The 15,848-nt window shown below is 39.2% G+C and overlaps 1 protein-coding gene across 1 annotated transcript; it reads left to right on the forward strand.

Annotated features, from left to right (window-relative positions):
• Nucleotides 930-12,101, forward strand: LOC109721711 (protein DENND6B). The gene is made up of 3 exons (XM_020249462.1): nucleotides 930-2,602; nucleotides 2,685-2,877; nucleotides 11,505-12,101. Exons 1-3 carry the CDS (start codon nucleotides 1,143-1,145, stop codon nucleotides 11,730-11,732), a joined length of 1,881 nt encoding a protein of 626 aa, XP_020105051.1. The 5' UTR covers nucleotides 930-1,142; the 3' UTR covers nucleotides 11,733-12,101.

The raw sequence follows: 15,848 nt of genomic DNA on the forward strand, positions 1-15,848 counted from the left end.
GTAACTTTCATCTTAAAGGATACAGTTTACATCTCAAAGAGTGCAATAAAAGTAGAAATAGTGTAAATATCTTTCAAAGAGTGTAATTTTTTTTAAAGAGTGTAATTTTCATCTTAAAGGATACAGTTTATATCTTAAATAGTGCAACTTATGTCCATAATAGTGCAACGTTCTTTTAAAATAGTGCAATTTTATTTTAACGGTACAATTTCATCTTCATCTTTTTTTTTTTATAATTTTTTGTCTTTATTTTTTTTTTCTTCTTTCTTTTACAATTTTTTTTTGGTCACCCCTTTCTGCCAATGGCCACGGCGCTGGCGATGACGCTGCTAAGGACCCCCTCGCTTCGAGGCTACGGCGCCGCAGCGACCTCTATGGTGTCGGCATCGACGAAGATGCGTCGTCGTCGGAGGCGGCAGAGAAGGAGGGAGAGGGAAAGGACGAGAAGGGCGGGGAAGAGCGAGAGAGGGTGAGAGAGATGTCGTTGTCGGAGACGGTGGAGAAGAGCCGGAGAGGGAAAAAAAAAAGAAGAGTCGCAGCGCGGCTTCGGCGGGGTCGGAGGCGAGGAAGGTGGGGGTTGCGCGGGCAAGGGCGAGGGCGAGAGCGAGAGTATGAGGGCGAGAGGCGAGGCGGGTCGTTTCTGCCTCCGTTGCTTTCTTCGGCGAGAGGAAAAAAAATGAACGAGAGAAAAAAAAAAAAGAGAGAGAAAGAGGAGAGAGAAAAAATAATAAGAGTATTTTGATCCGTTTATTGTAAATTTGGTCCAAATCTACAAAATTGAAAAAAGTGACTCATTTTTATAAAAGCGCAAAACTAATAGATTTTTTACGCAAATTGACCTTATTTTTGCAAACTAAATAATTAATAAGCCGTTACTTTTTGCAATTTTACTTTTTAATGTTTCATTTTTCGTGAGTCAAATATGTCCTTATTGCAGGTGATCCATCCCGACGCCAGCCGGGAACATCACTCAGCCAGCCCTGTACCCACACCAGCAAGATTGCAGCCAGCCCGCGGACCAGCATCTCTCTTGCATCTGCAATACTACAGCCTCCTTCTTCTTCTTCTTCTTCTTCCCCACCCGCAGCAAATCTCTCCCCGAAAATGCCCCCGAATTCTCCTCCCGCTCCCGCCCAGATCTCATGATGAGCCACGCCCCGTCCCTCTCGGCGAGCTCCGTGGCGGCGGCGGCGGCGGGGCCGGACCCGGCGGCGCTCCGGCGGTGGGTGGCGGCCTTCTGCATCATCCGCTTCGACCTGGAGCAGGGGCAGGTGGTCGAGGAGTGCTACCCTCCCTCCGCCCTCCCCCCCGACCTCCTCCTCCTCGCCGCCTTCTCCTCCTTCCCCGACTCCACCTCCCACCACCTCCCCCGCCACCGCTCCTCCCTCCACGACTCCCTCTTCTCCTTCCGCCTCCCCTCCCCCCACCACCACATCAACAATAATAATACCGACACCGACACCGATGGCGAAGAAGAAGAAGGCGACGGCTTCCTCTACGGATTCGTGTTCAACCGGCAGCGGCAGGACCCGCGGCTGCCGCGCGGGGGCGAGCAGAAGTCGGTAGTGATACTTTCCCACCTTCCCTTCTCGTCCGTCTTCCGGCTCCTGCTCCAGATCCTCGGCCCGCTCTGCTTCGACCTCGGCCCCTCCGCGCTCTCCCTCGTCGCCTCCCACGTCGCCTCCTGGCCGCCCCCCTCCCCCGGCCACCACCCCATGTCCCTCCCCATCGGCTCCGCCTCCCTCCGCGTCCTCCTCCCCGACGCCGCCGCCGCCCTCTTCCCCGACTCCGACCTCTTCTCCTCCTTCCGCGGCCTCCTCCTCCACCTCTGGACCCTCTGGGAGCTCGTCCTCATCGCCGCCCCCCTCCTCGTCGTCGCCCCCTCCCCTCCCCAGTGCTCCGACGCCGTCGCCGCCCTCGTCAGCCTCGTCGCCCCCCTCCGCTGCCGCGCCGACTTCCGCCCCTACTTCACCATCCACGACCCCGACTTCCCCCGCCTCAATTCCCTCCCCGACGGCCTCCCCTTCCCCCCCATGCTCCTCGGCGTCACCAACCTCTTCTTCCTCCGCGCCCTCAAATCCATCCCCAACGTCATCTCCGTCGGCTCCCCCGCCCCCTCCTCCTCGCGTCTCCTCCCCCCTGCCTCCTCTACCGCCGGCACCGCTACCGCTGCCGCTGCCGCGAAGAAATTCTCCCCTTCCCGCCTGCTGAATGCCGTCAAGCTGCGCAGAGACGGCCCGCTCTGCCTCATGACCGAGCACAGGGAAGCCTTCTGGAGTGCGTATGCCCCGGCCACGAAGCCCGACACCGCCGTGCTCAACAGGCTGGTCGACGCGGGGGTGTCTCCGAGGATCGAGGAGTCGATGTCGGTCGTTAACAACGAGATTCTCCGGCGGCACTTCTTGGAGCTGACCACCAACTTCCTCGCCCCCTTCGGGCCCTATTTGAGAGCCACCGCTCCGTCGGAAGGGAGCTCGCCTTTCGTGGATCCCCCGCCCTTGCCGCCGTTCCGTGCCGACGAGTTTCTGGATGGTTTGGCCGCGAGAGGTCCCGGCAAGTTCTTGTCCAAAAGGATGAGGTCTAATTGGTTGGACTTATACAGGTAGGTAATTACGGCGAGCACCGGATGGATTTAGGTCTCATTGCTCAGTTGTTGAACACGGGTCTTCGTGGTTTTCGTGCAGGCGATTCTTGGAAGGGCGAAATTTCATGCCGTGGTTCCAAAAAAGGCGAGCCGCTGCTGAACAAGAGCAACAGAGAGTGTGGAGGGAGGCTAGGATGAGCGTGGACGTACAGAAGCTTATATCGAAAATGTCCGAGTTGGAGAGAGTTGATTTGTTTAATGCTGTCGAGAAGCACCTTCTTAGAGAGGTTCAGGTAACGTTCCTCCCTTGACGAGCAGTGAACAATGAAATCTATCTTTCTCCTGTTTTGACCAACGGAATTTCAGATGATTGCTCAAGCTGTATGTTATATATTATAGTAGCGTAAGTGCGTAACAAGAAAAACTTATGCAAACATTTTTTTTTTCTGTTTGGCCAGTATGGTGGCATGAGTAGTAACTAGTAACCTCAATTATTTGTCGAAATGATGTCGGCAAATGTCTACAATTATAGAGCTACATCTTGTCCTTTTTCACTCTCATAGTTTGTCACAAGATTCCATGAGATCTCAAGCTCTTAACACTCTTATTAAAAACTCTTTTTTTTTTTTTTTTTTTCCTATGGAGCTTTTTTAGATCTTATTTGAAGCTTTCCTTTATCCTTTTGTATATAGAGTCCTAATTCTTAAATTTTATTATTAATCTGCTTCTTTAACTTCATGAAATAGTGTTTCCTAATGGTTACTAGTTATTTTCCTATCAAGTGTATAACTGAGACGACACTAAAAACACCTTCAATGCAGTAGCAACATAAAGTACTTTTTAGGTTTTTGTGAATGTCTGTTTCCCTATAATTTGAGATCATTTCCTTTATTCTGAGAGAAAACCAGAAGGTACTATTCGCAGTTCAATGCAAGGATTTAAGTGCCGTGGCACGGGGTCGTGCCGGAAACTTGCCGGCACGGTACGACACGGTGCGTGTCGAGCTGTGCCGATTCGTGCTAGTCAAAAAAATTCTTGTGTATCGACACATAATAGCATGAAATATTTATTTTCTTTAGTAACAAAATATTCTAACTATTTATTGTGTCTTTTTATCACATCTTTTGAATTTCATTGAGGAAATTACTTACTAATTCAAAGAATAGAAGGTTTTGAGCTGTGCCAGCGGCACGGAGTCTGTATCGTGCTGATATCTTGTTGGCATGGTAGATACGGTCCGTGCCGACGGGCACTTAAAACCTTGGTTCAATGTTTAGTCACCGATTTATAAAACTCACGTGCCAAACATGGCTTGAAGTTTCACTGTAAACTCCAAAAGAAAAACTGAAACCGAAATGTTTTAGTCTGTGCTGATTGGAAACTGGAATCCAATTTGAACCAAGATATTCCTCTATTAGTTAGAGTAGATCTACAGAAAGGCTTGTATGTAGACGGTAGTTAAAATTGACTGCTGTAGCTTATAGTGTCTAATTTGATTCATATATGTGATACATATTGTATTACTTTTATTCTATTTTTTTCATCTCTGCGACAAGATGCAACTAGAATTTAACTGCTTTAATCATAACAACAACTTAAAAGAGTTAAGACATCACTTTACATAATAAATTTGAGAAATTTAGTTCTGTTGTGATTGTTTCAATTTGTAATACTTATTTTGTATGTTTGAAATGCTTCAACATTCGAAACTGAATGGTGATACTGTTGAAACCGAAAATATGGAAGCCTACACTGAAACCGAAACTAAAAACGAGGTTTTGAACCTTGATGAAAAACATGTGATGTAAAAAAATTTAGGAAACTATCCTTGTTAGGATGGAACAGTCGGTTGCACTATTTCATGAAGTGAAAAGGGGCAAAATTAAAACTAGTAGTTTAGGGGTCTGCTCGTAGGACACCACGTGTATTTGAAGAGGGGCAAAATTAAAACTAGTAGTTTAGGGGTCTGCTCGTAGGACACCTCGTGTATTTGTCCCAAGAGTAGTTACACACGTTGGAACACCATGTATCCAACCTATCCATCAGTTTGGGCAGCAATTTGTATTACAGTTCATTCTAGGGCTTAATGTTTTTCAGTGGCATGCCTTCCAATTTACAACCTTTTACATGTGGCATTTTTGCCATCCCCTCCCTTCTAAGACTTACCGAACATAGGACATGTACGTATTTTGGTTTCTTATTGACAAACCATTTTAGTTAGTTTGTCTCCATATCTAGTGCCGAAGTGACTATTTTGTTCTACTATTTGATAAGAAGATAGGAGGCGCGAGGCGCAAAAACACGCAAGGCTCTTCTAGAGCTTAGGCGTGAGGCACACTGAGGCGCCTGCCACAGGAAAGCAAGGCGCACATTTACTAAGCATAGTTTAGTTCGATGTTCTACATAAAAAACCCAAAATAACCATACAAAAAACAAAATAACCATAAAAAGTAAAGAAAAAAGTATACTTCAACTTTCAACTTAAAACTTAAAAGTTATTGTGGTGCCAATGTTCTCATTTGGTCGTTCTTCAAGCATCATCCTCATACTCATCTTCATCCTCATTACTTGCATCGCCATAATCTTCCTCTTCTTCAGATTCTTCATCCCCAATATCCTCGTCTTCTTTTGTATCCCCAAAATCAACCCAATCTGGCTCTACATCAATGGATAAACAGAAGATTTGGGAGTATAGAGGCAATACTTCCTTGGCTGTTGCTGCCGCCGATGCTTGTTTCTGCTGCCGCTGTTGGTTGTTCTTGCTGCCGCCGCTGCTTGTTTCTGCTGCCGCTGTTGGTTGTTCTTGCTGCCGCTGCTGCTGCCTGCTTGCTACCACTATTGCTGGCCTCTGCTGCTTGATTCCACTGCTTTGTTACTGATTCCTGCTGCTACCGCTGCTGTTTGGGATGTTCAACAGTTAGGACATGGGAGAACACGAGTGGGAGAGGAGCGGCTAATATTTTTAGGGTTTTTTGGATTACTTTTAGGATTTCTTTAAATATGCTAACAAGTATAATAATCAAACCCAGAACCCGACAACCCAAAAACTTGAACCATAAATCCTTCTAAACTTAAATATTGTAAGGCATGCTTGAGGCGTGCGCTTCAGAGCCTAGGTGCGAGCCTTAGCAACAGCATTGCGTCTCACTATTGCTAAGGCGTTGAGGCCCGCGCCTCGTGCCTAGGCGCTGAGGTGCTCGCCTCAGGCGTGCTTTTTCAAACTATCATCAGAATGACTTCCAATGGAGCTCTATTATCAGTTCTCGCCTCAGCCGCGCCTTTTCAAACTATGATTAGAATGACTTCCAATGGAGCTCTGTTGATTTTTGAGAAGAAACTTAAGAGCATCAAATTACAGACTAATACAGATCTAAGTTGGACAAAAATAGGTCTTTGTCTCCCTATGCTGATTGTCAACCTCTTTTAAGTTTCTTTTGCCAAGTTATATGCAAATTCTAAGTTTCAAAAATAGGTTGGATTAGGGGAGTAGACAAAAAAAAATGTTAGATAGCAGAAGTTTTTTTTCTTTTTACTTTCAAATAAAGTTGGATGCATCTGATTAAAATGTTCGAATAACTCCAGCTGCTTTCAGTTACCCATCCTTTGGGGCTCTTATGAGGTGCCTGCTTTTCTCTCTTCTTTATTTCTTAAGCATGGATTCCTTATTCTTAAGGTTAGTTTGTGGTTTTAGTTATATTTGTCATACCATAGTATTTCCTCCTCTTCTGGTGCGACATTATGTATTGCTGAAAATTTAAAAATAAATGCTTTTCTTAAACTTTGAAATCTTTCTTTGATACTTTCGTTGTTTCACTTCTCGCGATATGCACTTTTCTTTTACGAATTAGCTGCATCAGTTCTCTTATTATTCTCTTTGTTGTCCAAGCTAGCAAACTAAGAGAGCTGCTCTAAACAATATTTGAGAGAAGATGACTTGGGTGTTTTTTTAGTACGTAATTGATTTCATTGTAAGAAAACATAACTTTTATAAATATGAACTATATTTTTTTTATGGAACTGATTTCAAATGGATTAATGCAGATAGAAGATGGGTCTTAAAATTAATGATCCAGAGAAAACATTTTGATTGGCTTGTAGGTTTGAAATCATGATGTTGTCTGTTATAGTGACGTCAAAATCCAATTTCAACCTAAACTTGAGTGATTGTGACAAGGATGACAATTCTTAGTTTATTTTTTGTAGCGTTTGCCATATTTTCATGTCGAGAAGCCGTACAACACCATTTGTAGGGATATGTCCTTCATGGGTAGTCATTAGTTTGATTCTTGGAGTTGCCTGGTAACAGTCTTTCAATTAGTACTAGGCCCCTAACAGGTCTCTAGAGAATTTAATGAATATCAGCAAGAAATGGAGATATCTTTTCGACATTGTTCGCTGTTATTCATCTGAGATCTTAGGCAGTAGAAATGTTGTGGGTAATGTTATTACATTTGTAAACAGCTGTTAATACTTTAAGAGGATGTCAAACAGTGTTTCTAGCTCTTTGATATCAGATGTAAAGTGACGCCGGTGGATGGTCGTTAATGGTCAAGATGGAACTTGGTATCCTTTGATGCGCGGAAGTCCTAACAGAAAAAAAGATTTTTGGAATCTTATGTACATTTTGCTGAGGTTTTGACTAGTTAGATGAACAAATAAGGAATGTCAAATGTGATCTGACCTTCATTGAACTAGATAGTGCACAAGTTGAAACTAACATGATTGTGACAGAGAGATAAAATGAGAACCCAAAAGAGGGAAATGGAAGGGTTGATGACCTTAAACTTCTCGTCTCTCAGAGCAAAAAAAAAAAAAAAAAAGTTGCACATATACTATTTTATGGCATTTCTAATAACTCTGCAATTTTTTTAAAACTAATCCTGTTTATTCTGCTGAGATTCTTTCGCCAGATATGATTTCCTAAAGGGACAAGCACTAGCCATTATTATTTGGTTCATTAGGGACTCTTAAAATGGATAATATTCCATCAAGGTGGACTGAAATGCCTGACTGATACAGTATGACCCAAGTCACTCGAGCCTGACTTCAAATACACGACTCAAACCTGAACGAGTGACACCCAAAAACCACCAACTTAAAACTCTCTGTTGAGGACAAGCTGGTTTGTGCCAACGTTTTATCTGTGACTTGGAATCTGATGTAATTGCTTTTGGCAATATTTTTCTATAAAGTGAAATATGTAATTTCCTATTTAGGTCAAATTGTCTTTCTTTTCAATCTCTGTTGTTCCAAAGAAGAGAGGGGTATCGCTAAGGATGTCTATTCCACAATATTCATAGGAAGAAATATTGTTTCTCCTTCATTACATTGGTGGAACAATGGAACTTAGTTGCTTTTGCTGAATTGAGATCATGATGCTACGTATTCAAATGCAGATGCTTCTACATGGTCTAGATCCTATCTTTGTCTTTTAACCAATCAATAGTAAAATCTACATTGACATAATAAATTTTAGACTCTTGATTCGTTATAGTCCAACATAATTGTATTCTACAGAGCAACCATTCAGTCTCTCCAAAATCCAAATTAATATTGCATATGTTCACATTTTAGAGTTCAACAATTTATGAAGTTGCTCAATCAACTGTTACAGATGTCCTAATGCTTTTGCAATTTCAACAACTAACTGTTATAAGTTGAGAATTCTGTACCCGAAGCTGCAGCTAATTTTCTTTCGGTCTTCCATCCTTGCTCCTGATTTAAGATTTTGCTGATTACCAGATGATTGAAAAAGAAATAGATACATGAATAAATGCTGTTCGGTTTGCTCAAATTAAGTTAATAGGATCACCAAATTTCGGATAAGGTTCAGAAAATGTGGGATGTGATAGAAATCTTTGTTTCATTCAACAAATAACTGATGAAAGCTTCGCCTAGCTTTCACCTGCATTCTGTTAATCACTTTCATCTTGCTTTCATAGCAAGTATGGCTCTCTCGATTGTCTGCCTTAGCTGCGGCCATTCCTTCGGTGGTTTTATGGTTTCGTAGGTGTATTGTTTGCAGAATACTATATACTGATACCATTTTGAGTGGTGAGTTTATTTACAAATACTTTCTTCGTATACTGATACCATTTTGAGTGGTGAGTTTATTTACGTATTCTTTCTTCCTCTTTTTTGTAGATAATTAGGATTCATTGACTGTTTCTCTTGTTCTATGTGTCTCAAAATGTTGAAAGATGAAAGAACTACACCAAAAAAGTGGTTGATGATTCTAAAGAATTTTTAAATCTCAAAAAATATCATTTGATTGAGTTAACTTTAGATGTGATGATTTAGTTAATAATTCTATATGCTGCCCTGGTGAGAATCTGTATATTTTGGAATCCGAGTGACTTACTAGTACAAATGTTTTAAAAATTATCTATGTTGTTCTTTGTATTTGTCTGAACAAATGTAGAATTTTAGGTTCCAAATAGGACTAAGCTTTGTGTATGGGAATCGAAACATCTTCTAGAATATCCCGTTCTTGAAAGGAGGTTCTTAAAGTTAGATGGGAAAATGTAGCATTAGGGACATGGTAAACCCTCTAAACTAGGACGACAAATGGTTCCTGATGTTGAAATAAGTTCGTTGTTGACAATTTGCTAGTGGTGCATTTTTGTTTTCGTTTTTTATTTCAACTTAGGAATTTGCTTTAGACCCTTAGAAGGTCCTGACGGTCATGATTGTTTAGGATAAAGCATTCCACCTATGTGCTTATCACTTGAAAGTCATTGCTGTGATAGTTGAAGAAACTTCCACTGTATTTCGGTTAGTCATGATTGGTTAGAAGCTGCAGCCCGATGGTTGGGTGACAGTTTGTCTGTTGTCTACCAAGTTGTTGCGTACAGTGGTTGCCTGGTTCGGTAGGGACAGTCAATAGGCTTCATAGGTGTGCTTTCTTGAGATTTTCCTGAGCAAGTTCTGTGCGTGAGCCACCCTTTAGGGAGGGGTTAGCATGATTCAGTAAGTCAAATTACCATACCAAACCTACTCATTTCTTTCGATTTGGTTTGGTTTATTAAAAATTCGGTCTGGTTTGGTTTTGCAAATTGAAAACTTAAAAAGTCGAATTATCCAAGTTCTTAATAGTTTGATACCTATTGGCATTGAGATGATGATTAAGCAAGTAGAGTATTTAACCACCACTACTGTTGAATTAAAAATTTTGGAATAAGGGCCCGTTTGTTTCAAGGTTTGTAATATTCCGGGAATCCTTCGTATATTCTACTATAAATATTCAAATCATTACCATTCAACTCAAGTTGGGTAGTTGTAAAATGTGCAAGTGAAGTATTGGAGTCATTGTAGACTCCCAACTAATAGAAATGCTAGATTACTATGGGTTGGAAAGTATTCTCATTCTCATACTTACGGGAATCATTACTGGTCCATTAATAAGGATATATGAGTTCCTAATAACCTCCCAACCCAAGTTGCATGATAAATTAGTAGCAGTCTTGTCATTCGAAATACAAAATATACAGTATTCCTGAAATATTACAAACCTTGAACCAAACGGCCCGTCGGCCTCCAAGATTAAAGCTATTTGAATTTGTATAAGTAATATAACATATGTTATGGCAAATGAAATGTTTTGTCCAAACTGGATAAGCCAACCTTAGTGAACCAAAATTTTGTTCTGCTTCTATAGAGACAATTCAGTTTGGTTTAGTTTGGTTCTGTTTGAAAAGAAAAAAAAAAAATTAAGTGGAGGAAATTCTTGTGGAGGAGGAATATATGGAAGACATGATTCTGGCTAAGTAGCACCAGAAGAATGAAGGATATGCAGTCCTACAACTCAAAACACTAAAATTGATCTTGTTAATATAAAATATCATTTTCGTTGATTTAAGAGGCCTAGCATATCATGAGACCATGAGTCAACTTTCTAAACTGCAATTTTTGTCTGATCTAAGTTATAATGCTTAGTTTTATCTCTCCAGACATGATATTGAGCATTCTACATCCTTCGTCAGAAAATCAGATAGTTGCCCGTCATGTTTTGTAATGAGCGTATTAGTCTATTGATCTTGCACAATCAATCGTGTTATTTGATCTCCTCTCTTACTCCCTGATTTGTGCTCTGCTGGTTAATCATCTACAATTAAGTTCAAACAACATAATGTGATATATATACATGAAATAGAATCTGTAAAACTGTTATGAAAAGATTATTATCGTATCTTTGCTTTCTTTTGGTTCGAATTTCGCCTTCCGAGTCATTCATTGCAATCAGTATCTTGGCACTCTATTGATATCTGACTCTTGCCTAAATGCATCAGAATGCTCAATGCTGGATTATTACTCCCAACATTGCAATTCTGGTCGGTTGGGTTAGATTAGGGTAGAACCAGGCATTTGAAAGCAACTTGACCTGGCTAAATAACATGTACCTTTAACTGGAATTTACCTTACGGTGAATTTGCCGATGGACAAGCTAGGGTTTGGTTCAGTGAATCGGAATGGGTCGAGAGTATCTGATTTCATCCACAAATTGTTTTTTTGCCTTCATCCATCACAACCGTCTCATTTGGACTTTTGTCCAATATTGTTGTAACATTGCCTATCTTTGCTTATAGTTGTTTATTGACTTTGCTTCTATGCATGAGCTCGTCATGCTTCTAAAATTTCAGAATCTTATCACATGCATGTTTTACTAATACAATTTATAACTGTATATAGTTGATACAATATGTGCACACCAATATGTGGTAATGCGGAACTACTAGTATGACCGCTGTTTTTTTTTTTTCATCGCATGATTTGCCATTTCATACCTGTTGAGAATGTTGGGCTTAAAACTTCTATTGCGCATCTCGTTATAGGGATATTTTGAGGTAACATTTCGTGATTGATAATTATGGAACACGACGGATCTAATCTCAAAAATTTTCCTTCTGTTTCACGGCTGCAGCATTCTGGGAGCGGAACAGCAGATTCTGCAGCCACAAGCCAGAAACTAAAGAAAGACCTTCAAACAGTGTTCAATGTGCTTCCAAAGGACATGCAACAGCTTCTCCTCTCCAACCCTAAGAGAGCAGCTCTTCTCCATGGTAGCCCCGAACACACAAAGGTACCGGGAAACCCTTCTTTACAAGGATCCATAATTTCTCAAACAGATTTGTCCATTTTTCCTTTGTAAAATTATCATTTTATGTTCTTTAGTGTCTGAATGGTTGTGCCGGCTATTCTCTTATTATTTATGAGAGATCGGTCGCATGTTCATCGATTGACTATTTTCACTGGCACGACCATGAAAAGCTTTAAGGGTCTATTTACGTAGACAAGCTTTTCGTCCAATCGTGATTTTGTTATAAAATTGTTTTAGGTTTGCTGCACATCACCTAACTGTATTTTATCAACTTCATCTTCTTGCCTCCAAAATCCGATTGCTTGCTTCATAGAGAGGGACTCATGCAACATTACTTTTATCAGCCTTTTATTTTTTTGGGTTGAAAGAGAAATTTAGAAACTTTCATGGGAAATAAAGATAGTAATACATTTTGCCTTTGTTCTGCATTCATAAACCATTTCTTTCTTCTGCAGCTTTGTTTGTTTCAGTTTCCTTTCTACTCCCCTAACTCCCGGGTTCTCATATAAGATGGGTTGGAGACATCTCAATTTTTTGATGAGAATTTTAGTATAAAATTTAAAACGAAAAAAGAATTTGGATAAAATTGGAAGATAGAAAATAGGGTAAATTGCACGTTTGGTCCTCAAACTATGAGGCTGCTGACACTTTTGTCCTCAAACTATAATCTGTCGTAATTTCTAACTTGAACTTTCAGAATGGTTGCAATCTAAGTCTCACAATTCAATTTAGCTAACTAAATTTTAATGCATCGTTGATGTAAAAGTGATGTGCCATTTTAATTATTGGCGTATCATCCTAGCGATATATCAATATTAAATCAACTAAATTGAATTATAGAATATGATTGTAATAATTCGAAAAGTTCGAGCCAGATATTACGACAGGTTAATGTTTCAGGACGAAAGCGCCACCAGCCTCATATTTGAGGACCAAATGTGCAATTTAGCCTAAAAAAATGAGTGTTACTTTTGGAAGAAAAGAACATTTTGACAGAGTCTCATGCTGCTAAATCTACATTGGAAGTTACATCCTTTCTCTTCCAAGTTAGTTTCTTTCTCTTTTCTTCCCTGGATAGAATTTGTTTGGATTGATGATTTAAGTGCTGATGCATGAGGTTGTGCCGAGCACTTGCCGTCACAATGTATTCTATGCCATGTAGATGTGTGTCGTTGAAACAATACTTGTCTACCTTCATGCTTTATATTCTTCTGCACGTATATTCTAAATTGCTTATAGTATTTCTTTTGATTGTTTTACTTGCTAATTTGGACAAAAAAAAGAGGGTTTTGGGCCATACCATATTGTGCGGATAACTTGTTGTCACAGTACGGTATGATGGTAGCCTCAGTCCTATACTAGGTATGTAAATCATCTTAGCATGTTTTCAAGTAGAAGCTTGTCCTATACTAGGTATGTAGATCATCTTGGTATGTTTTCGCATGGAAGCTTTGGATGTCCGAGCAAGTTATATGAATAGATGATTAAAAACTGGGTTGAATTGGCCGGTTCGACCGGCTGATCGTGACCTAGTTTATATAGAGTTGTTCGGTTCAACTTTCTGAACTGGATAAGTCAAAAAACCGTTTTGAACAATTTGAATCAGTGGTTCAACTTTCGAACCGGGCTGATTTTAATCAAACCGGCTAGATTTTTTTTTATCAAGTCATATTAAAATTTAACTATTTAAAATCAACTTAACTGATTTTATTTTCTATTAACATAGATTAGTCTCATAAAAAGTAAAATTTAAAAACTTATATCTACTGAATTTGGTAAAGTATGATACTAGAATAATAACATATGTATATTTTTTATATAATAATTAAATATTTATGATGTCATACTGACTTAACCGGTGGTCAACCACCGGTTGAACTAGTGAACCTTGATCTAGTAATATTTTCATGTCACTATTTGACACAGTTTTTAAACATAGATATGAATATGGCGATAATTGTGTAGAATGGGTACTTTCTATTGAATTCAAGTATTCTTATAGCAATGAATTTTTAAGATATTTTGTTCCTTCAGACCTCATTGGATGTTGGAAAAATTACAATTAACATCTCTTGTTTCAAGGACCAATTGCTAGTTGTCTTCCCACTAACTTATACTATTAATTCATTATCCAAGAAGTTAGAAGCTCAACTTTCATATGTTGTCTTTGTAAAAGTTCTAATATTTTCAAATATGTCTCCTACCGTTAGAATCCATTGAAAAATTTTAGTTAACTATAGGTTAAATACTTAATCCTAGTCAGTTTGTGGGATAACTCGACATTTTTATCTCTCTCATATTATACTGTTGTGGTTTTTGGAGAGACATATTTGTGATGACAAAATTGACATTTTATTTATTTGCTGTTAAATAATAAACAGTTATCTAACGGTAACAAACCAGAGAAACATATTTAAAACCATTAGAACTTTTGTAGGGACAATATATGAAAGTTGAACTTTATAGGAATATATTTACAATACATTATGTTTGCAAGGACTTGTATGCATTTAACCCTTAATTTATTATCTAAGCAGCGAGTCTTATTTTTGAAATGCAGACGCGTAAAATTTTGTAGATACTGGACCAGCCATTTTCTCTTATATGGATCATCTTAGCCATATGTAGTCTCCTGCATCACCTGTAAGCTTCCACTAACTATGTTAATTTCTTACCCTAAAAAGTTCCCAGCTTGGGTCCCATTCTTGAAATGCACATGCAGGAATAGAATCCTGACATATATGTATAACTAACATGAGAGGTTACTGTTATATATAAAAATGTTTAAATATCGTTCTCTAACAGCTTAAGCTTAAGCTTTAAGCTGTTAGAGTACAACAGTTGTTTCACATGGTATCAGAGTAGGAGGTCTTGAGTTCAAGTCACGTCAGGCTCTTAGCATATTAATTTTCTCCCATTTAATTCAAGCCCACGTCACTGGCCGGTTAAAAAGTCTCGAGTCCAGAAGTGAGAGGGAGTGTTAAATATAACAATGTTTAAACATCGTTCTCTAATAGCTTAAGTTTTTATAGTACAATAGTTGTTTCACAGTTACTCTAATGGTTTATTCATCATGCCTATTTAGTGGCTATTTGGTTTGTATAACTATAAAAATGGTATGGTTAAAATGGACTTAAGGTGACATTTACAGTACTTAAAATTACTCCTATTTCGTTTAGTTTTGTGCATTGTAACTTCCATAGCAATATTTCTTCTATTTGATGGTATAAACTGGCTTTATAATTATTATTATTATTTTTTTTAATTGGGTGATTATTGCCGACTGCTATAATTGAAATGTGACTGATGAAAATGGAGTTGTGATTAGAAATATAAGATACCACTGATATTAGTAACAATAACTGAATTTAAGTATTTTAGATCGGTGGTTTGAGTCTAACGAGTTATTTTGGTTAGTAGATTGATGTTATATTATATTAGAGACGGTTCACTAGCCAGAAGTGTGGGGTGAGCCTCACATCGTCGGGTAATTTTGAGCTATCTGTGTGATTGGACTGATGAGGGCATCAGAGCCTGAACGCTTGTAAGACACCATCTCTAACATTGGTAGGCTCGTCACTTAATAACTGCATTTAATTATTTTGGGCAGGTGGTTGGTGCTTTAATAATTATAATTGGATTTAAGCATTTTGGGCTGGGTCAGATCGTTACATGAACATATAGTTATTTTGGATGTAGTTTCAACTATAGTTATTGGATTTCCTCATCTAATTTTAATCATAACAGTTGGACTTAATGACCGACCGTCCCTAACGCAAGTGGTAAAAGACTTGGTAGTTGGTATCTGAGGTCCCAAGTTCGAATCCTAATGGATTCACATTTTAGCTAAGTTTATTTTTAAATGAAATAAACGAAGCAGGTAACATGCTATCTATCTCTCCGAAAAAAAAAACAAAAAAAAAAAAGTTGGACTCAAATGCACCAATCCAAGATAGTTAAGCAAATAGAGTATCTTCAGGAGTAAGGCTAGATCACTTTTAGAAATAAACGTGGTTTAATTTGTGTCGTTTTTAGTGATAGAGCATTAGGATTTATGATCAACACTGATAAATATGATCTAAACTATTTGAACTTTAAATCAAATTGTATAATTTTATGACGTTATTTGACTAGTGATCAAGTAGTCTCAAATTCATTTCACGTTGG

The sequence above is a fragment of the Ananas comosus genome, linkage group 15 (assembly GCF_001540865.1).
Source record: "Ananas comosus cultivar F153 linkage group 15, ASM154086v1, whole genome shotgun sequence".
In the NCBI taxonomy this organism is placed as follows: domain Eukaryota; kingdom Viridiplantae; phylum Streptophyta; class Magnoliopsida; order Poales; family Bromeliaceae; genus Ananas; species Ananas comosus.